Below are 21,326 nucleotides of genomic sequence, written 5' to 3'. Positions count from 1 at the left end.
ACAACAATCTTCCACCGCTATCAGGCGACTGGAGCTGTTCAGTTCAGCCAATTGACTATGACTAAAGTCTCGCGAGATTTATCAAAAGTTCAGTATCTGTTCTGTTCAGCCAATGACTATGACTAAAGTCTCGCGAGATTTATCAAAAGTTCAGTATCTGTCTGTTCAGCCAATGACTATGACTAAAGTCTCGCGAGATTTATCAAAAGTTCAGTATCTGTCTGTTCAGCCAATGACTATGACTAAAGTCTCGCGAGATTTATCAAAAGGATAAGCCTAGATTTTCCTTTAGCAACATTGATGGAATACCCCCCCTCCTCCTCCTCCTCCCCAAGCGCTGATTCAAGGTCGGTGGCGATGTCTCTCGCGATATGTCAGGCGGGGCTTTGCCCAAGTTAGAACTGACCCTGGATCTGTGATCAGTCTCGACTGATAGACTTCAGCGGAAACGAGCACGAATTGACCGGGGCATGTAATGTGTTGAGTTAATCTCTTTGGGTCTTTATTAGTATGAGTAAATATGAGATAATACCCCAAAAATGCAGCGAAGAAAACAACAACTTTCTTTCGTTGGGTTATTTAGGTATTTAATTAATAGGACGGAAAGTGAAGCGGAACTGTAGTTGTCATAGGAACCAAGAACTCCACCCGAGACGGTTTATTTGCGGGACCTACGTACGCATTTTGGTCTATTCACAAACGTTCGTTTTAACAGCGTAGCGATCGATTGCAGCGCTACACCACTACGATAATTGCGTAGACTCCCCTAGTTAGGCTTGGTCCATTATCAGCGCTCAGCAGCCAGTCACTGGGCGTAAGGGTGGTAAGAGGGAGACATTTCTATTTCGTTGTATAATTTTGTTTAAATCAATAAAGGAGAAAATTCAGTGCGGAGATCTTTCAAAAAGTAGCTGAATTGTCTGAAAAATGTTTTGAAAAATGGGTTGAATGAATGCAAATAATAAGTTAGGCAATGTTAACTGACCAGGAGCTAAATGATTATTTACTTGTGTCATCATCTTTGTTGTTGCATTTCCCGACGTGAGAGTGTCATCTAGACAAATTGATGGCAGCTACTAGATTGTAATCAAGTGCAATACTGAAACACAACTGTGAACATTTCAAACCTGCAAACTGCGACACTTTAAATGAATGTGCAATAACACTATGGGCCGGTTTCACAGACAAGGCTTAAGCCTAGTCCTGGACTAAATCACACTTTCAATGTAAAATCTCCATTGAAGATGCTTTTTAGTCTAGGATTAGTCCTAAGCCTTGTCTGTGAAACCAGCCCTATGTGCAATATGACAACCCTAGGTTAATAAGGTTCAGAGATAGGAAATGTTAGAATAGGTATAGCATAGCATAGAGTACAGCACAGTGTTTTATTTGTATAGTATAGTATAGTGGATAGTGTACATAGCCTTTATTTATGTAAACCAGCTCTTTTCCCTTCTTGTTTTTAGTATTTTTTTCCTAGCACCAGGGGAGCCCCCCCTCCCAAATTTCGTTGTTTGGTACCTGTACTATATCAATGACAATAAAGACCATTCATTCATTCATTCATTCATCATCCCTTTCTTACGTTGTTGCATTTCAGACCTGATAACCTTTTCTGTGGAGCTGTGCAGCTGAACGCGGTGGACATGGCGTGTCGCAGGATCACACAGGAGACCTTCGATGCGGTGGTCCAGGAGAACATCGAGGAGTTCGACATGGATGCTGATGAGGCCCTTAGAGAAGCGGTTGAACAGTTTGAATCTCAAGGTACCAGGCTTACAGATTCTGATGACCCCCCCCCCCTACATGTTCACCTGCACTGTATGTCTGTAGCTGAGATACACTACTCCCAGGTTTCGTAGACAACCTCTCGTCTTCTCACCATCGAGAGAGGAGGAGTGTGTCGGCTACCTGATGACAGTGACATCCAACTGATGTTCCCCTTCTGTGTTCTTCTTCAGGAGTGGACCTCACCTGTATCGTGAAGGCTGTGCCGAAAGGTGCCTCTGATGACAAGCAAGAAGAGCATGAAGTCCTGCAGGTAGGTCTTGTGTCTTCTGTTCTGTCGTGGATGAAGACCCCTTAGAGATCATGAATCAAAAAACGTTCATACTATCTCAATGTAATAATAATAATAATAATAATAATAATACATTAGACTTCTATAGCGCTTTTCTAGACACTCAAAGACGCTTTACAAACTGAAAATATTGAGTAGTAATAATAAAGAAACAAAAGGTAAAGAAGAAAGTATAGGGGCCTAATTAAGGTAGTGCTGGGGACACATGGGGGTGGAGGAGGAGAGGGTTAACTGGTGAAGGCGAGCTTGAAGATGTGGGTTTTGAGGGCCTGTTTAAATGTTGGCAGGGTGTTGGCCTGTCTGATGTGGTTGGGGAGGGCGTTCCAGAGGGACGGGGCTGCGGCTGAAAAGGCCCTGCTATCACCCCAATGTACTTAACGTTACATAAATGGTAGGACAATTCACTCCCTCTGCTACTACAAGGATTCTGCATTCGTTCACTGCCCCTTTCTCTATCCGTAGGCCCTGGTATCCCTTCAGACCGCGAAAGACTCCGGCGCCGGCTCTGCGGACATCGACACGACCGCCGAACTGAAACGCTTCACGGAGCAGTGCTCCCTAGGGTTCGCCCAGAGACACCTGGCCGCTCAGAAAGACGCCTACCCCGTCATCCTCTCCTGCTGCAGAAAAGCCCTGGAGGAAGAAAAGGAGGAGGCTCTCTTGGCCTCTCTCTCCGCCCTGGCCGCGCTGACGGACGGTCAGCCGGACCTCTTGGAGTCCGGCGGCCGGGAGGTCCTGTTGAAGACCCTCGAGAGGTACCAGGAGGACCCGGCGGTGACGTGCGTGGCCCTCCGCGCGGTGCGCAACTTTTGTCTGAAGCACGAGCAGAACCGGCAGGACCTGGTGAAGGCCGGGGTGATGCCGCGGCTGACGGGCGCCATCTCGCGACACACGGCGCGCGCCGACGTGGTCAAGGAGGCCTGCGTCGCCCTGCGGTTCATGACCTTCGACGACGACATCCGCGTGCCGTTCGGGCAGGCTCACGAGCACGCCAGGATGATCGTCATGGAACATGGCGGGTTGAAGGTCCTCGTAGAGGCCGCCAAAGGTGAGGCCTTGCGATCGTGCAGCCAGAGGTGGTGGTTTGAGAAGAAGTGAAACATTGTCCTCCGAGAATTATTAGTTAATCATAATGAGATATTTTATGATATTTATGATGTTTTATGACGTTTTCATGATGTTTAATGTTTTATGTTTGCTGATGTCTTGATGTTTTAAGCTTCATCTGCAAAGCAAATTCCCCATAAAGGCTTCATTCATTCATTCATTCATTCATATATTTCGGGGCACGTAACCGCAGGGTTCCCGGTTCGATTCCGTCCGCGGACATGTCCTGCATGTCATCCCTTCTCTCTCTCTCTTACCCATCCTTCCTGTCAAATCTCTACTGTATCTATCACAATAAAAAGAAAAAAATTAGTCACCACAAACATTCATATTTCCCCCCCATGTCCTTCCTCCCTGCCAGCCCACGCTGACAACATCCTGGTCCTCAGTGAGCTGTGCGCTACTCTCTCTCAGCTGGCGGTGAGGAACGAGTTCTGCCAGGACATCTGTGACCTGGGGGGGTTAAAGTTCATGATGACGCTGCTGGCGGAGAGCTTAGAGTCGCAGGTGAGTGACTGGTGCTGAGGAGGAAGGAGGCCTGTGCTGATGACGTTACGAAGGTGAAGCGTTGGCGGTCTATTCCATTCCCGCTGGGACCATGCAGTATATATATATATGGCCTACATTACAGTGATTGCGTGTGTTTTTCACTAAGTCACTTTGGATAAAAGCCTCAGCTAAATGGCATATAATGGACTGCACTTATATACTTATTCCGAAGTGCTTTACAACGGCCTCTCATTCACCCATTCACACACACACATTCACACACCAATGGTGGCAAGCTACGATGCAAGGTGCCGGCCCGCTCATTGGGAGCAATGTGGGGTTCAGTCAGTGTCTTGCTCTACTCCCTGAGCCACAGCCACCGCCACCGCCACAAGCATTGGCCAGTACGGGGATCGAACCCTTGACCTTTGCATTATTAGCACAACTCTCTAACCAACTGAGCTAACCGGCCGTGCACGCATATCGCACATATATTATACTGTATGTGATTAAATAATTGGTCCGTGTCTTTGCAGGACCTAGTGAAGCAGGTGCTCAGCGCCCTCCGCGCCATAGCAGGAAATGATGACGTGAAGGACGAGGTCGTGAACGCGGGCGGGGTGGAGCTCATCGTCATCGCCATGAACAGACACATGAGCAACGCTCCGGTGAGAGTGTGGACGATGACGTCATACTAATCAACTGGTGTTGACATTGTGGACATTTCTACCATTGGACCTGATGTTATTGTCCTGGTCCTGGTGTTGACATTGTGTGGACATTTCTACCATTGGACCTGATGTTATTGTCCTGGTCCTGGGTGTTGACGCTGTGTTGGTCTCCCCCTCCTCTAGGTGTGTCAACAGGGGTGCGCTGCTCTCGCTGTCCTCGCTCTGCGCAAACCCAAAAACTGCCAAGTCATCATGGACACTGGGGGGCCGCTGGCCGCCATGCAGGCTATGAAGGTGCATCCTGGTAACATCACAGTACAGGTAACGAGGAGTCAAGTTTCAAGTTTCATGTTTTATTGTTACGTCACATTACACTGGTGTAATAGAATACAATTCTTAGGCTTCGGTTCCTGACATTGCAGCACAAGACAATAAGGCGATAGGCAAGTCAAGATAACAAAAAAAAGACAATAGTACAGGACATAAGTAAAGTAAAGTAAAACTGTATTTCTATAGCGCCCTTCACAGCACGGATGCACAGGGTGCTTAACATAAAAAATAATCTGATAAAATGTAAATAAATTACAACGTTGTTGAAAATCAATGACACACTTGCCAGTCAACTAACACAGCTTGTTTTGTGAGACGCTAACAATGTAGAGTAGTGTTATAGTTAACTAGGGAGCAGTGGGGGATTACTCAATCCATTGCGTTGGAATATTTTGGCTTGACTAGCGACTAGTGTGTCATTGATTTTCAACAACTTTGAAATGTATTTACATTTTTTCAGAATACAAGTCTGAACGATTTGATTGGTTGCCGACTTGTTCCCCGGTTTCACCAGCTGCACACAAATACAAAGACATTTTAGTCTGCTTCCTTTTTGAACATTGACCAATATCTCTGTTGTTCTCTCTGTAACAGAAACAGGCCTGTATGCTGCTGAGGAACCTGGTGGCTCGCATGCAGAACTTCACCCAGCCCATCCTGGAGATGGGAGCCGAGGCCCTGATCAGCCAGGCGCTGGCCTCCCACGAGGACTGCAGCGACCTGGGCCGCGCCGCCCTCAGGGACCTGGGCTGTCAGGTGGAGCTCAAGGAGCTGTGGACGGGCAAGAAGGGCAGCATCAACTACTGAAGGAGGCGTACCTGTGGGGGTTTAGGGTGGGGTGGGGTGGGGTGGTAGCTAGTCCTGGCTCTGGAGAGATAGTTGGTGTGTAGGCGTGTGTTTGGGTCCAGCCCAGCACGGAGAGAGAACACCAGAGAGAGTGTTCAGAGAGATGGATTTAGAATGTTCCAGATAATGTGAGCGGACATGAAATCTACAGTGAGTGGGGAATAAGTATTCGACACATCAACATCATGTTTTGAATTCAACATATTTACATGAAATAATAATAATAATAACCTTTATTTGTATAGGCTTTCCTGCAAACATTGCAGCTCAAAGTGATCTTTATATAATCATCATTTAGTAATTTAAAGGCAGTATTAAAAAGATGAGTTTTGTCTTCACCAGACATTAGTTTTATTGAGTACCAATACCAATGTCTGGTCTACATTTCATGTGAATAACTGAAATGTTGAGGTGTCTAATTCTTATTTCCCCCCCCACTGTAAGTGTAACATTCCAAACTGAATGTTGAATAAACCCTGATAAGCTTCCTCATTGGAAGCTTGAGCAGTTGAACTGGATGTGTTGGTGTTTGGCTAAGCTACCTAGAACAAAAAGCCTGTGTTCTCCAGGACCAGGGTTGGTGACCACCCCCCAACATAGCCTCTGACCTGGCCGATCAATCAATCACACAAACAAACAAATCAGGCCAAAATGTCTCTGATATATGCCTGAGATCCAGAGAGTTGTATTGTCTAATACTGATGGGGGAGAGGGGAGAAATGCTGCAGGACTTTTAGTCTTTTTAATGTTGTTATCATTATCATATTGTATATACATGTAGTTTGTTTATTACGTTTTGTAACTAAGTTGGGAGTTGTTGTTTTGGATGGCGTTCATGTTTTTACTTTCTCAATCTTGAATGCCACGGAAGAGTTATTTATTCGTTTGGAAGTGTACTTATTTGAATGCAAACTGTTCGTTGCCTTCCCTTCGCTGTGCGCTTCTACCTCCACCTGGTGTTCACTGTTCCTCCTCCTCCTCCTCCTCCTGTCTCGGCTGAGCTGGACCTTTGATTCTCATGTTGGATGGATTTAAAGGCTTTAGTATTTCAACTGCACTTGAGATTAACATTCCCCGTTTTTTTTTTCAATGTGTTTGATCTCCTGCTACAGTAGTGAAACTGAAACTTGGACTGATACGTGCTTTGCTACACTCTTTCTTCTTCATCAGAGAGCTGTTTTATGTCACCTGCATGCATGTGCGAAAAAAACGAAATAAAATAATAAATTGAGTCGAGAAGTGTTTTTCGTCCAATTGAATGCAAACATTTATCACGACAGAATGTTGAATTAAATTATTCTTGGACCCTCTTATGCCAACAGAACAAGAGGAAACACTTAACACACATAATAATAACAATAATAATAATAACAATTTGTATAGCGCTTTTCCTGCAAACGTTGCAGTTCAAAGTGCTCAATAGTGCTGTGCTCCATCAAACAGAAAGTCTGCTATATGCAATGTAGAATAGGATCTGTGACATTTACTCTTATTATTATTATTATTATTATTAATAATTATTATTAATCCTTTATTTAACCAAGGTAGTCATATTGAGACAGTAGTCTCTTTTTAAAATCAACCCTGGCCAAGAGAAGCAGCACTTAAGTTAAATAAGACAGTATACAGTATAAATATATATATACAATACATATACAATATACAGTATAAAAACCTACACGGATTATAGGATTATTCTTATAGGATTTGGAAACATAGAACTATGAATTTAAATACATCTTCTGCAGTTCTCCCTGTCCTTAAAAGACAGGCTGCCGTGAAACCCACACAATAATCATCATGATCATAATAGAGGACACTCAAATACACTCAAACACCCACCTTGGCAAGCTTGTTGCCTTCTGTTGACGCCCCCAGAACGGACCTATCCAAGCAATGCACCACCTCCCACTTCCTGACCGCATTTCCCACAATCCCCCTCGTTACGCCCCCACCTCCCGCGCGGACTACATTTCCCACAACCCCCCACGCCCTTGCCCAGTTTCTCTCTCTCTCAGTGTCAAGCCAGGCAGAGACAGAAACACAACAGCATGGAAGGTGCCAGGCACTGAGAGTAACAGTTGTTGTTGTTGTTCAATGAAATATTACATATTTATATTTATAATATTACATACTATTATGTCTCTGAAGACCGAAGCACGCCGGGGACACGAACGAACTCAACTTGAATGAATTGTAAACATGGAAAACGCAGAGAAACTGTTCTGAAAAAATTGCGAGGACATAATAATATCCTAATATTATAACGTCTGTCTGTCTGTCAGCTAGCAGGGCAGCTAATGCAACTGCTAACCTACTAGTCTGGTGTGCAGAGACCAGTTGGATAGCCCTGTTAATATATATTATATATAATATATTTATAAAACGAGCTAGAGTGGGATCTACAGGTGGTGCCAACGACAAGGTAAGAGCTCCCAATGCTTCTATGTCTCTGATAGTAGATTGGTTGATTGATTGGTCATTTATAGCCACACTGGTCAGTTTAGAGAGAGAGAGAGAGAGAGAGAGAGAGAGAGAGAGAGAGAGAGAGAGAGAGAGAGAGAGAGAGAGACAGATAGATTGAAAGAGAGATAGTTGATTGATTGATTGGTCATTTATAGCCACACTGGTCAGTGTGAGTGTTATCTAGTCTGTCTAGCAGCATGCCAGTGCACTCACTCACTCACTCACACACTCACTCACTCACTCACCCTCCCCTCACTCACTCACTCACTCACTCACTCACTCACTCACTCACTCACTCACTCACTCACTCACCCTCCACTCACTCACTCACTCACTCACTCACTCACTCACTCACTCACTCACTCACTCACTCACCCTCCACTCACTCACTCACTCACTCACTCACACACTCACTCACTCAGAGTTATAGATGAAAGCTATATTATATATGTTATGTTATATAGAAGCTCTTCCTGTAACAGTCAGACTACTAGTCAGCTATCTGCCATTTCTATCTGGACATGTAGAAAGCTGGTAGCTACACATTCCAGACACACCAGGCTAAACAAGATTCAAGATTCAAGATTGCTTTATTGTCTGTCACAGAGTGACAGAAATTCTCCTTTGACAGGCTTTGTGCAGTTCATGAATACGTTATCCACATTAAAAACACACATAGGTCACATACATACAATAACAACAGACAGATATAAACACTGTCCTTAGAGACACATATAACATTAGGTTAGGCAGGTCAAACCTGTTTGTTTTTAAGATTTCTGGACACTTAAACAGGAAAACCATGATATGTTTTGGTGTTTAAACAATAGTATTTGCAAAATACAGAATCCCTGATTGTTCTGAAGGCCTAATTAAAATACTACTGATTGATTGGGTAAAGATGCATTGTAATCTGTAACCTGTGTGTACCATAATTAGACTTTTACAGTAGGTGTGGACGTGTGGTATGTTACAGTTCAAACAAACAGGGTCGGTTTACTATTTAACCTCAAGCGAAGTAAGAGAGCTCATACTGGACCTAGTCTAGTAACTGTAGCTTCAGGATAGAGTAATCATCATTTAGCCTACCATCCATGGCACAAAGCTACTTCTACACAACCACTTTCTCTCATCAAGTGAAGGACTTGTTGCCACTCCAACCTGACCTATATGCAAGCGTCCCAAACATTAGAACACACAGATTCATGGTGGTGGTGGTTCTTTAAGGTTAGACTTTGTTGACGACTAGCTAAATGCATTTTTATGGTAAACACATCACATGAGCATGAACATGAACCATCACATGGTGGTTCAGGGTGGTGGTGGTGTTGATGTTGAAGGCAAACCCTTCAAAGAGGACTCTAGTCTCTATGCGAAAAAAAATCTCTGGCAAAGGAATATGAGACGGACCTCGGACAATGTTCTATTATTTCTCACACTCCCCCGAATGGCCAGTTCTTTTGGCCCCGGGCCCCGACTGTGAACTGTGAGTGAGTGAGGACGTGAGACCTTGGAGATGGGAGGGCGTGTGGCTCCACTGCTGTTTCTGCCACGGTAGCTTTTGAAAAGCCTGAGAGAGAGAGAGAGAGAGAGAGAGAGCCACCAAGACTTGCCGATCTGGCAGAGCAACTGTAAAATGATCTGCACTGGGAAAGAGGGTGACAGGAGAGCGAGGGAGGGAGGGAGGGAGGGAGGGGGGGGAGAGGAGAAGAGGTGAGAGAAGGGGGGGAGGGAGGGAGGGAGAGGTGGGGGGGGATTGGGAGAGAGAGGAGAGGTGAGAGAAGGGAGGGGAGGGAGGGATTGGGAGAGGGAGGAGAGGTGAGAGAAGGGGGGGAGGGAGGGAGAGGTGGGGAGGGGGGATTGGGAGAGAGAGGAGAAGAGGTGAGAGTCGGGGTGAAGGGGTGAGAGGAGGAGGAGGAGGGGGGAGAGGGAGGGAGGGAGGTGTTCAAGTGCGTTTTGTTGAGTTGAGGTTTGGGCATAAAGCCATGTTGTCAGGATGCCAAACCGAGTTGCCCTGGACTACCCAGCCCGCCGACAAGCCCCGCTGTTCGTCCCGCTCTCTGGTCTCATCCCCCCTTTTCTTCCCTCGTTCTCCTCTCTTCCCTCGTTCCCTCCTCTCTCTCTCTGTTCCTAAAAGGCGCTCCGGCCCGGCTTTGAAGAATGGCTGATTGTGCAGGGTAATGATTCATTTAGAACCCCGCGGGCGTTTGTGTGTGTAGTCACTCAGTCTCTTTAGGTTAGGTGAACACTCCTGCCCATTAAAAAGGCTTGGTAATGAATTGCTGTGAGTGTGAGTGTGTGTGTGTGTGTGTGTCTGTGTGTGTGTGTCTGTGTGTGTCTGTGTGTGTCTCTGTGCGTGTGTGTGTGTGTGTGTGTGTCTGTGTGTGTCTCTGTGTGTGTGTCTCTCTGTGTCTGTGTGTGTGTCTGTCTGTCTGTCTGACTAGAACACACACACACACACACACAGAGAGAGAGAGACACACACAGAGACACACACACACACACACACACACACACACACACACACACACAGACAGACACACAGACACACACAGAGAGAGAGAGACACACACACACACACACACACACACACATACACTCACACAGACACAGTGTGTGTCTCTCTGTGTCTGTGTGTGATTGTGTGTCTGTCTCTGTCTGTGTGTGTGTGTGTGTCTCTCTCTGTGTGTGTCTGTGTGTCTGTGTGTGTGTGTGTGTGTGTGTGTGTGTGTGTGTGTGTGTCTGTGTGTGTGTGTGTGTGTGTGTGTGTGTGTGTCTGTGTGTGTGTGTGTGTGTGTCTGTTTGAGTGAGTGTGAGTGTGAGTGTGAGTGTGAGTGTGAGTGTGAGTGTGAGTGTGAGACTCTGAGTGTGTGTCTGTCTGTCTGTCTGTCTGTCTGTCTGTCTGTCTGTCTGTCTGTGTCTCTATGTGTCTCTCTCTCTCTCAGTGTGTATGTGTGTGTGTTCTAGTTCTAGAGTGTTACATATGCTAGGAGGACAGTAACCTTTCACCCAGAAGACAGACAGTCAGTCCCCCCTGGCAACACAGCAGTCCCCCCTGGCAACACAGCAGTCTTACCCAGCGAGAGAAACGTAGGGCAGTCAGACCTCGGGTCATATGAAGTCTCCTTTCCTCCTCCCGTCATCGTCAAACCCCATGATGCAGTTCTATTGTGCCGCACAGCCCTGTATCTCATTCAGCCCTGATAAGAATGGAATTACGGGGGGCGGTTAGCCGACATTTCCATGTTGTATCAAGGCTGAATAGAATAGATGACATACAGTAGTGTGAAATTACAATCCAATACATCTGAAACACAATCCACTTTTACTGAGCTTTATCCAGGCTTGAGGTTTTACCTTTGTGTTGCCTTGATCTGTGTCAAAGCTCACAACACAATCAAGAACACATAGAGAACAACCTCCGTAGATTAAAAGCTTATCTGTTTATGACTAAATATAGGACCGCCCCCCCCCCCCTCAAAGGTTGTGTAAGTGGAACAGAGAGGCAGTTGATGCATGCAACTGTTGAATGCAAAGCCTCTCTCAACATCTCAACAACACAAGGCCTGTATTATTATTATTAATACCCCCCCCCATCCCTCCTCCCTGCTTGGTCAATAACTCTCCCCTCCACCACCCCTTCACCTCTCCATAGCGCTCTGCTCTGCTGCCCCCCCCCCTTTATATCTGAGTCATGTTATCTGATACGTCGGGGTTTTGAAAAGCCCTGGTCAGTCAGCGGAGCGTCGGCGATGGTTGTGACGTCACTGGCGCCCTGCGATCCCAGACTGGTGTTCCGTTGCAGTTGACAAACAGTTGACAGACAGTTGACAAACAGTGGATCTAAAACTGCACGTTTGTTTACGCAAAGGCCTGATGCAGATCAATGTTTTCCCATTGAGAAGAATTCCGACTATGTTGTGTTTGCTGTCTGGTGATTGTCGGGGGTTTTAGACTATGGTCTTAAAGGGAGAGTGCACCTCCAAATAAAATGATAGCAATAACTTTCCGTTAATTTGGTATGTATGCTAGGAAAGTCAATACTTCATAAATTGTAGAATTTAAAATGTAACTGTCATTTGGAGACAACAGCGATGCTAGCAGAGGGTCGAAGCGGTTGTTAACTAATGATAAATTCAGTCCGTTACTAAAGATTAGGGCAAGAAAGTCCACAGATAAACTTTAACCTTGGGGCGAACAAGTCAACATCCTGTTGACCAGTCCGACTGATTTGTGATATTTATTGCTCAAACAACATAGTTTCAAACAATGTTTCTCTTTCCCCCCCCCCCCTCTCTTTTCACACATAGGCTAGTTGACTTTGTTTCTATTTGTTTTTATTTATTTTATCTTCACTGTCTTTGCCGTTCTCATGTATTGTATGTATTGTTTGGTGTTGACCCCGAGTATTTCCTATTTCTGTTTGTTTTTATTCTTGCCGGGGCCTCTTGGCCAGATCATCATTGGAAATGAGAATTTGTTCTCAACTGATTTTTATCTGGTTAAATAAAAGTCAAATAAATAAAAAAACAACACTAAGAGCTTTAAAAATCAAAACATTAACTGAAATGTTTTCTCTCTCTCTCTCTCTCTCTACCTCTCTCTACCCCTCTCTCCCCTCCCTTTTTGTCCCCAAGGGGTTTCCATCCTCCGTCCTGTAGTTTTCCCCCCGTACCTGGCGCTGTCGCCCCCCGGTGGCCGGTGTGTATGAGTGCGGCCAGCGGCAGGAGCGTGTAGTGACCCGGGGGATGGGGAATGGAGTCCAGGAGCAGCAGGCGGCGGGGGCGCTGAGACAGACAGGAGAGGTGCTGCCACTGGCCTCGGAGGTGAGACAGCTGACCAGCCTCATACCTCCTCTCTCTCTCTCTCTCTCTCTCTCTCTCTCTCTCTCTCTCTCTCTCTCTCTCTCTCTCTCTCTGTCTCTCTGTCTCTCTCTCTCTGCCCTCGGAAGTGAGACAGCTGCACAGCCTCATAACCTCCTTTCGTTTCCTCTCCTTCTATATGAACTCTCTCTGTCTTTATTTCTCTCTCTCTGTCTCTGTCTCTCTCTCTCTCTCTGTCTTTATCTCTCTCTGTGTCTCTCTCTCTCTCTCTCTCTCTATCTCTGTCTATCTCTCTCTGTCTCTGTCTCTGTCTCTGTCTCTCTCTCTATCTCTCTCTCTGTCTCTCTCTCTGTCTCTGTCTATCTCTCTCTCTCTCTCTCTCTCTCTCTGTCTCTGTCTCTCTCTCTCTCTCCCTCTCTCTCTCTCTCTCTCCCTCTCTCTCTCTCTCTCTGTCTCTCTCTCTCTCTCTCTGTCTCTCTCTCTCTCTCTGTCGCTGTCTCTGTCTCTCTCATTATCTCTATCTCTCTCTCTATCTCTCTCTATCTCTCTCTCTCTCTCATCCTTCTCTCCTCCTCCTCCTTTATCTGTCTCATCTCCTCCTCCCTCCAGCCTGACATCTATCTTTTATTTTGTCTACTATCAGTCTAACCTCTTCCTCTATTCTTTCTTTCTTGGAGTCTGGCCAGTCTCTCCATCTTTTTCTTCTCCTTTATCCTTCTCATCTCCTCCGCCATCTTTCTCTTCTCCTCCTTTATAAAAAGAAAGAATAAAAAGCAGAGGTGAGCTGGTGGTCTACGTACGGTGATGGTGATTGGGACACACAACAAGGCCATAAAGCAGGATAATGGCTGCTATTACAGGGCTTACCGTGTGACCTTCCCCCCCCCCCCCTCCCTGTGGTGGAATGCAATCACTTACACCTTCCCGTCGCTCCAGAAATAGCTTCCTGGTGTGTCTCCTGTTGTCTGAAATGACAGTTTCATAACAGTTTCCTGGTGATTGAATGTCAGGGACGACAATACCTTTATGGCTACGGTTCTTAAGTTTTTTTTTCCTGTTTGTTATTGTGCTTTGTTATCTGGCTATTGACGTCTTCTTGTCGGTTTTTGTCAGTGCTCATGAGTCATCGTCAGGGTATGCTATCTTGTTTCGACAGCCTCACACAGGCACGCAGGAACAGACACACACACACACACACGCAGACACACAGACACACACTTTAAATAGATATGATGGCCGACTTATCTTTCAGCCTCCACAATATTGTTTCTAACCCAGCGGTGGAGAGTGTTTGTTTGTCCTTACGATGATCGCTGTGAGAGACATCTCAGGAATGGAGCATAGACAGCGCGGGTTGTGTGTGTGTGTGTGTGTGTGTGTGTGTGTGTGTGTGTGTGTGTGTGTGTGTCTGTGTATTTGTGATGACTTGAACCAGAGACAGCTGCACAGCCTTTTGTTTCTTCTCCTTCTATATGAACTCTCTCTCTCTCTCTCTCTTTCTTTCTGTCTCTCTCTCTCTCATTCTCTCTCTCTCTCTCTCTCTCTCTCCCTCTCTCCCTCCCTCCCTCCCTCCCTCTCTTTCTCCCTCTCTCCCTCCCTCCCTCCCTCTCTCTCTCCCTCCCTCCCTCCCTCTCTCTCTCCCTCCCTCCCTCCCTCCCTCCATCCCTCTCCCTCTCCCCCTGTCCTTCCTCTATTTTCATCATTCCCTGGAATAACTGTAGTAGCATCTGACGCCTGCCTCAATCCTACACACAAACACAGTCGTTCTATGAATAGTCGTCCTCTCAGCTGAGTTCTCTAATAGAGCGTCTGGCCCCATTTATAACTCCTTCTGCCTGAGCTGAGTGGGCAGATGTTGGCCCTCACCCTTATGTAAGCCAGGCTTAATGATGGGCAGGGACTAAATGGTAAATAGACACTTATGCACTTATATAGCGCCATATCCCAATTCGCTTTACAGCGACGGCTTCTCATTCACCCATTGTTGACACACACCCACACACACATCCACACACCAATGGCGGCAAGCTACCAACCATGCAAGGCGCCGGCCGGCCCGCTCGTTGGGAGCAATTTGGGGTTCGGCCACGGCGTCTTGCCCAAGGACACCTTGACAAGTGGCCAACTGGAGATCGAACCGCCGACCTGGCGATCATTAGACGCCGGCCTCTACCTCCTGAGCCACAGCCGCCCCCCCTCTAACAACTTAAAGGAACTCTTAACAAGGCCGGGTCGAGTCAGGACAGCGCCACCGAAGGCAGGTCCAGTACCACCAACACACCTGGTTCCTGCTGTGGGCCAGGACTAGAATAGTCAGAATCAGGCTTTAATTGGTGCTGCTGGACAATTTCAAGTTATTTCTTTATTTCTCAGTGCGGCAGTCCCACTCATATTTTTCATTTTATTGGACAGATACAGTGAAGACAGACAGGAAAGTAAGGAGAAGAAGGGAGAGAGGACATGTCAGCAGGGCATGGGCCGGATTCTAACCCATGCTGACATGGGCATATGTGTGCGCTGTAGACCGCGGTGCTGGACCACTGGACGAGGCTACCACGCTGCTGGACAATTTGGACGAAAAAACCTGCACACACACTTTTAATTTGGACGAAAAGCGTCCACACTGAAGCTCTTCCAGACTGAAGTTGTGGGAGGGTTAGGGAGAGTTTGTAGATGCCACCTCTGCTGGCCGACTGGCACCACCACCGCCTCTACGGGGTTGCAGCGGTCGCGCTACCCAGTCACGGCTTCTCACTATCCTCGCGCCCCACTGGTGGAACGAGCTCCCCCCCGCTGTCAGGACTGCAGAGTCTCTCCCTGTCTTCCATACCACCCATCATCTCTTCAGGCTGCACCTTAACTGTCCCTCCTGAAGACCTCCATCTCTTCAGGCTACACCTTAACTGTCCCTCCTGAAGACCTCCATCTCTTCAGGCTAGCTACACCTTAACTGTCCCTCCTGAAGACCTCCATCTCTTCAGGCTACACCTTCACTGTCCCTCCTGAAGACCTCCATCTCTTCAGGCTACACCTTAGCTGTCCCTCCTGAAGACCTCCATCTCTTCAGGCTAGCTACACCTTAACTGTCCCTCCTGAAGACCTCCATCTCTTTAGGCTACAACTTAGCTGTCCCTCCTGAAGACCTCCATCTCTTCAGGCTACACCTTAGCTGTCCCTCCTGAAGACCTCCATCTCTTCAGGCTACACCTTAGCTGTCCCTCCTGAAGACCTCCATCTCTTTAGGCTACACCTTAGCTGTCCCTCCTGAAGACCTCCATCTCTTCAGGCTACACCTTAGCTGTCCCTCCTGAAGACCTCCATCTCTTTAGGCTACACCTTAGCTGTCCCTCCTGAAGACCTCCATCTCTTTAGGCTACACCTTAGCTGTCCCTCCTGAAGACCTCCATCTCTTTAGGCTACACCTTAGCTGTCCCTCCAGAAGACCTCCATCTCTTTAGGCTACACCTTAGCTGTCCCTCCTGAAGACCTCCATCTCTTTAGGCTACACCTTAACTGTCCCTCCTGAAGACCTCCATCTCTTTAGGCTACACCTTAGCTGTCCCTCCTGAAGACCTCCATCTCTTTAGGCTACACCTTAACTGTCCCTCCTGAAGACCTCCATCTCTTTAGGCTACACCTTAACTGTCCCTCCTGAAGACCTCCATCTCTTTAGGCTACACCTTAGCTGTCCCTCCTGAAGACCTCCATCTCTTTAGGCTACACCTTAACTGTCCCTCCTGAAGACCTCCATCTCTTTAGGCTACACCTTAACTGTCCCTCCTGAAGACCTCCATCTCTTTAGGCTACACCTTAGCTGTCCCTCCTGAAGACCTCCATCTCTTTAGGCTACACCTTAACTGTCCCTCCTGAAGACCTCCATCTCTTTAGGCTACACCTTAGCTGTCCCTCCTGAAGACCTCCCCTCCATCTCTTTAGGCTACACCTTAACTGTCCCTCCTGAAGACCTCCATCTCTTTAGGCTACACCTTAACTGTCCCTCCTGAAGACCTCCATCTCTTCAGGCTACACCTTAACTGTCCCTCCTGAAGACCTCCATCTCTTCAGGCTACACCTTAACTGTCCCTCCAGAAGACCTCCATCTCTTCAGGCTACACCTTAACTGTCCCTCCCGAAGACCTCCATCTCTTCAGGCTACACCTTAACTGTCCCTCCTGAAGACCTCCATCTCTTTAGGCTACACCTTAACTGTCCCTCCTGAAGACCTCCCCACCCCCCTGTTCAGTTTCTCTACTGTTTATATAAAAAAATAAACTTCCTTCTTCTAGCATTGTGACTGCCAATGGCCCCTGGACTGAGTATTACTGAGATTACTTTCCTTGCTATGACAGATGGATAGACGGTTCACTTACTTAGACAGATGTATTTGTTGTAACTAAGTTGCTTTGGGATTAAGGCGTCTGCTAAACGCCAGACATGTAAATGGAGAGGCCAGGGCAGGGCAGGGCTGCATGTTGGGGCGTGTTGTGTAGCTGTGATGAAACCCTGTCAGGGAGGGGCGGGGGGCGGCTTACGCCTTGGTCAATAATGGGTGTTTGAGGATAATTATTGAAAACAGCCCGAAGGTGTTTTTCTTGCCTGGCTGTGTTACGGCCTGTGGTTTGTGTAATGTCATGTCTTACACAATGTTTAGGATTAAGTCATCGCTGGGAGAAGGGTGTGTTTAAACAGAGGAACGCTCAGAGGAACTGAGGGTGTGTTACTAGTCAAATGAAGTGTTTTTAACAGCCTCAGTCACTCATATCATTGATTGTTTGGCTGGAAAACTATTTTGGGCTTTTTTCTATGCTAGCTGAGTTACAGTTGATTTGTGAGATATGATGGTCTTTCTTCCTGTGTGTGTGTGTGTGTGTGTGTGTGTGTGTGTGTGGGTGTGTGTGTGTGTGTCCGTGTGTGTCTCTGTGTGGTCTGTCTGTCTCTGTGTGTGTGTGTGTGTGTGTGTGTGTGTCTGTCTGTCTGTCTGTGTGTGTGTGTGTGTGTGTGTGTGTGTCTGTGTCTGTCTGTGTGTGTGTGTGTGTGTGTGTGTATATATGTGTGTGTGTGGGTTCGTGTGTGTCCGTGTGTGTCTCTGTGTGGTCTGTCTGTCTCTGTGTGTGTGTCTCTGTTTGTGGTCTGTCTGTCTGTCTGTGTGCGTGCGTGCGTGCGTGTGTGTGTGTGTGTGTGTCTAGGTGTGGTCTGTCTGTGTGTGTGTGTGTGTGTGTGTGTGTGTGTAAACACTGATAGTGTTTATGTCCTTAATGCACTTTGTATTTATGTGGACATAAATAAAGCATTTAAAATGTGTGTGGCCCAGTGGTCCAGCACCGTGGTCTACAGTGCACACATATGTCCATGTCGGCATGGGTTAGAATCTGGCCCGTGCTCTGCTGACATGCCCTCCTCTCTCCTTTCTTCTCCTTACTTTCCTGTCTGTCTTCACTGTATCTGTCCAATAAAATGAAAAATATGAGTGGGACTGCCGCACTCCGAAAAAAAAGCTTAAAAAAACAAACAAAATGTATGTGTGTGTGTGTGTGTGCAGGTCCGACAGCAGACCCGTTCGGTGGTGAACTCGCTGCTCTCCGGGGCGCTGGCCGGCGCCGTGGCCAAGACCGCCGTGGCCCCGCTGGACCGGACCAAGATCATCTTCCAAGGTCTGGTTCTGTTGTAAACAAGCTGCCGTGGTCACTATGAATAGCAGATAAGAAGCGTGTGTGTGGGGAGGGGTGGGGGGGGGGGGGGGGTTGCTGGACTCTGGCCATGGGCCACTCTGGCCAAGTGACCCGTTGAGACATTAATTTTTAGACGGTTGTCAAGAGTCCTAAGACATTGATTAATGATTTTTTAATTTGCCTTCCTGTTTCAGTGTCCTCAGACAGGTTCTCCGCCAAGGTGAGTTGGAGCAGCGTGTTATAAAAACACACGTGTGCGTCACACTTCAGGGCTCGACATTATGTTCGGACAAGTGGACTTATGTTCGGACTTCCTACTGCAGTTGTCCGACGGACAAGTCAAAACAAAGAGAAAAATAACTAAATAAATATGTATTAATATCCGCAGAAAAATTATTCCTCCTTCAGTTGTCTGATCGGAAAAATGTATTAACGAGCAGTGCCGCACCTCATTCTCGCTGCCTATGAGGCGGCGTAGCTTGTATCAGACATTCTAATGCTATTGCGTGCGTGTTTTCGTTATTAACTCTACTGGCCGCAAAAGTGCCAACCTTCTTGACTGAAATTTTAAGTCTCTAGTGAAAGAAACCGACACGTTACTCAAGCCAGCAAGCACGATGTTCCTTTAAGCACCTAAAACTGGCAAGGGGCCAGGAAAAGCGGGAAACGCAAAATGTCATTGGACGAAACACCAGCACCATTGCCGGTGTTCTGCCAATGTCTGCTGCCTTGTCAATGTATGCTGCCTTGTCAATGTGTGCTGCCTTGTCAATGTCTGCTGCCTTGTCAATGTATGCTGCCTTGTCAATGTATGCTGCCTTGTCAATGTCTGCTGCCTTGTCAATGTAGCTGCCTTGTCAATGTATGCTGCCTTGTCAATGTATGCTGTCTTGTCAATGTATGCTGCCTTGTCAATGTAGCTGCCTTGTCAATGTATGCTGCCTTGTCAATGTATGCTGTCTTGTCAATGTAGCTGCCTTGTCAATGTATGCTGCCTTGTCAATGTATGCTGCCTTGTCAATGTATGCTGTCTTGTCAATGTAGCTGCCTTGTCAATGTATGCTGCCTTGTCAATGTATGCTGCTTTGTCAATGTCTGCTGCCTTGTCAATGTAGCTGCTTTGTCAATGTATGCTGCCTTGTCAATGTCTGCTGCTTTGTCAATGTATGCTGCCTTGTCAATGTCTGCTGCCTTGTCAATGTCTGCTGCCTTGTCAATAGGGGTGTAACGGATCACCTAACTCACGGATCGGATCGTGTCACGGATTTTGAGTCACGGATCGGATCATTTTTCGGATCAACACAAAACATATGTTTTTTTTAATAAAAACAACATTTTCCTTGAATTCTGTAAAAACACCACTTTTAATGTGTGAAACAAAAAAACAACATTCAAGATGTCAAAACTGATATATATATATCACATATATATATATATATATAACATCTATATATAACAACATATATATAACAACATATATATATATATATATATATATATAACATCACTGCTGCAATCTGGTTGCCAAGTGAAACCTAACTTTACCTAAATAATAAAGTGAAATCCTTTAAACATGGTAAGAAAAAAAAGTAAATAAAGCAAAGCAGCCTCAAGCTTATAACTTCATATTCATTTTCAAAAATATGAGGATGTCCACATTGTCTGGGGAGAGGGCAGACCTATTTGCAGTCACTATGTCTCCTGCTGTGGAGAACACCCTCTCGCTAGGAACTGAAGTAGCCGGCACAGCCAGGTAGCGTCTTGCCATCATGGCAACGTGAGGGTACACACCGTAACTTTCTTATCGACCTCCCTCCTTCCATCATTATTATAAGTAACAGGGAAGCCAAAGTGCTCCCATACATGTGATTTCAATGACGAGGGAGGCCTTTCCAGTTCGCCAACGTTGCTAGCACTCGCCATGATACTTGTTGCTGTGGATTCCCAGCTTCACGTGGAGTGAGTACGTAACAGAGTACTTTTTTTGTGTGTTTACACAATCACCCAGGCTGCTTAGCGGGTGATATGACGTGATATAAGTGGGACAGAGATGAGTGAATGAATGTTGTTGTCAACTCAGTACGCATGCAGAGAGTGAGAATAAAGCGCACATGATTGTTTTTCTACCGGTTACATTTGAATGAATGAATGGTCTTTATTGTCATTGCTACAGTACAGGTACCAAACAACGAAATTTAGGAGGGGTGGCTCCCCTGATGTTAGGAAAAAAAAAAAAAAAAAATTTTGCTATTGATCCGCGGTACACATGCGTTCCGAACCGTGGAGGGCGATCCGAACGGATCACGGATTATCCGTGATCCGTTACACCCCTACTTGTCAATGTCTGCTGCCTTGTCAATGTATGCTGCCTTGTCAATGTCGGCTGCCTTGTCAATGTATGCTGCCGTGTCAATGTCTGCTGCCGTGTCAATGTAGCTGCCTTGTCAATGTCTGCTGCCGTGTCAATGTAGCTGCCTTGTCAATGTCTGCTGCCGTGTCAATGTAGCTGCCTTGTCAAACAATCTATGTCCGCTGAGTAGGGGAGCGCAGGGTATGTTGTCATGCCTAGAGAATCTGTCAAATCATACCTTTGAATCAAAACATTAATGCTGGCATGACCCCTTTACTTTAAACTTTGAAATCGAACGTTCTCTGGCGTGCACGTAGATCCACAGTACTGGAATTGGAATGTAGTGTAATATATTACTGGCTTGTAGTGTGTTAGTAGACAGACAGACACACACACGCGCGTGTCATCATATTTGGACAAGTAACTTGAGCTCTACCTGGGAAAGCTTAATGTCAAGCCCTGACACGCATGACACATTCATAAAGTTATTCATAA

The 21,326-nt window shown here is 46.5% G+C and overlaps 2 protein-coding genes across 2 annotated transcripts in view; both read left to right on the top strand.

The window, feature by feature from the left end:
- The first annotated feature begins 215 nt into the window (after positions 1 to 215).
- Positions 216 to 5,490, top strand: armc6 (armadillo repeat containing 6). The gene is made up of 8 exons (XM_080546503.1): positions 216 to 347; positions 1,601 to 1,767; positions 1,962 to 2,041; positions 2,543 to 3,128; positions 3,549 to 3,694; positions 4,213 to 4,344; positions 4,531 to 4,668; positions 5,272 to 5,490. Exons 1-8 carry the CDS (start codon positions 301 to 303, stop codon positions 5,482 to 5,484), a joined length of 1,509 nt encoding a protein of 502 aa, XP_080402629.1. The 5' UTR covers positions 216 to 300; the 3' UTR covers positions 5,485 to 5,490.
- A 2,089-nt stretch (positions 5,491 to 7,579) lies between these two features.
- Positions 7,580 to 21,326, top strand: part of slc25a42 (solute carrier family 25 member 42) — a gene marked incomplete at its 3' end in the record, with an annotated part of 17,328 nt that continues 3,581 nt past the window's right edge. Inside the window, exons 1-4 of the mRNA XM_080546506.1 lie at positions 7,580 to 7,948; positions 12,627 to 12,815; positions 18,352 to 18,463; positions 18,676 to 18,701. Coding sequence (XP_080402632.1) covers positions 12,738 to 12,815; positions 18,352 to 18,463; positions 18,676 to 18,701 — 216 coding nt within the window. The 5' untranslated portion in view covers positions 7,580 to 7,948; positions 12,627 to 12,737. The remainder of the gene's footprint in view (positions 7,949 to 12,626; positions 12,816 to 18,351; positions 18,464 to 18,675; positions 18,702 to 21,326) is intronic.

Source organism: Nansenia antarctica (genome assembly GCF_963989245.1).
Source record: "Nansenia antarctica genome assembly, chromosome: 16".
Classification (NCBI taxonomy): Eukaryota; Metazoa; Chordata; class Actinopteri; order Argentiniformes; family Microstomatidae; genus Nansenia; species Nansenia antarctica.
The sequence above is the reverse complement of the archived record's forward strand: the minus strand, read 5'-3'. Positions and strand labels throughout refer to the sequence as shown.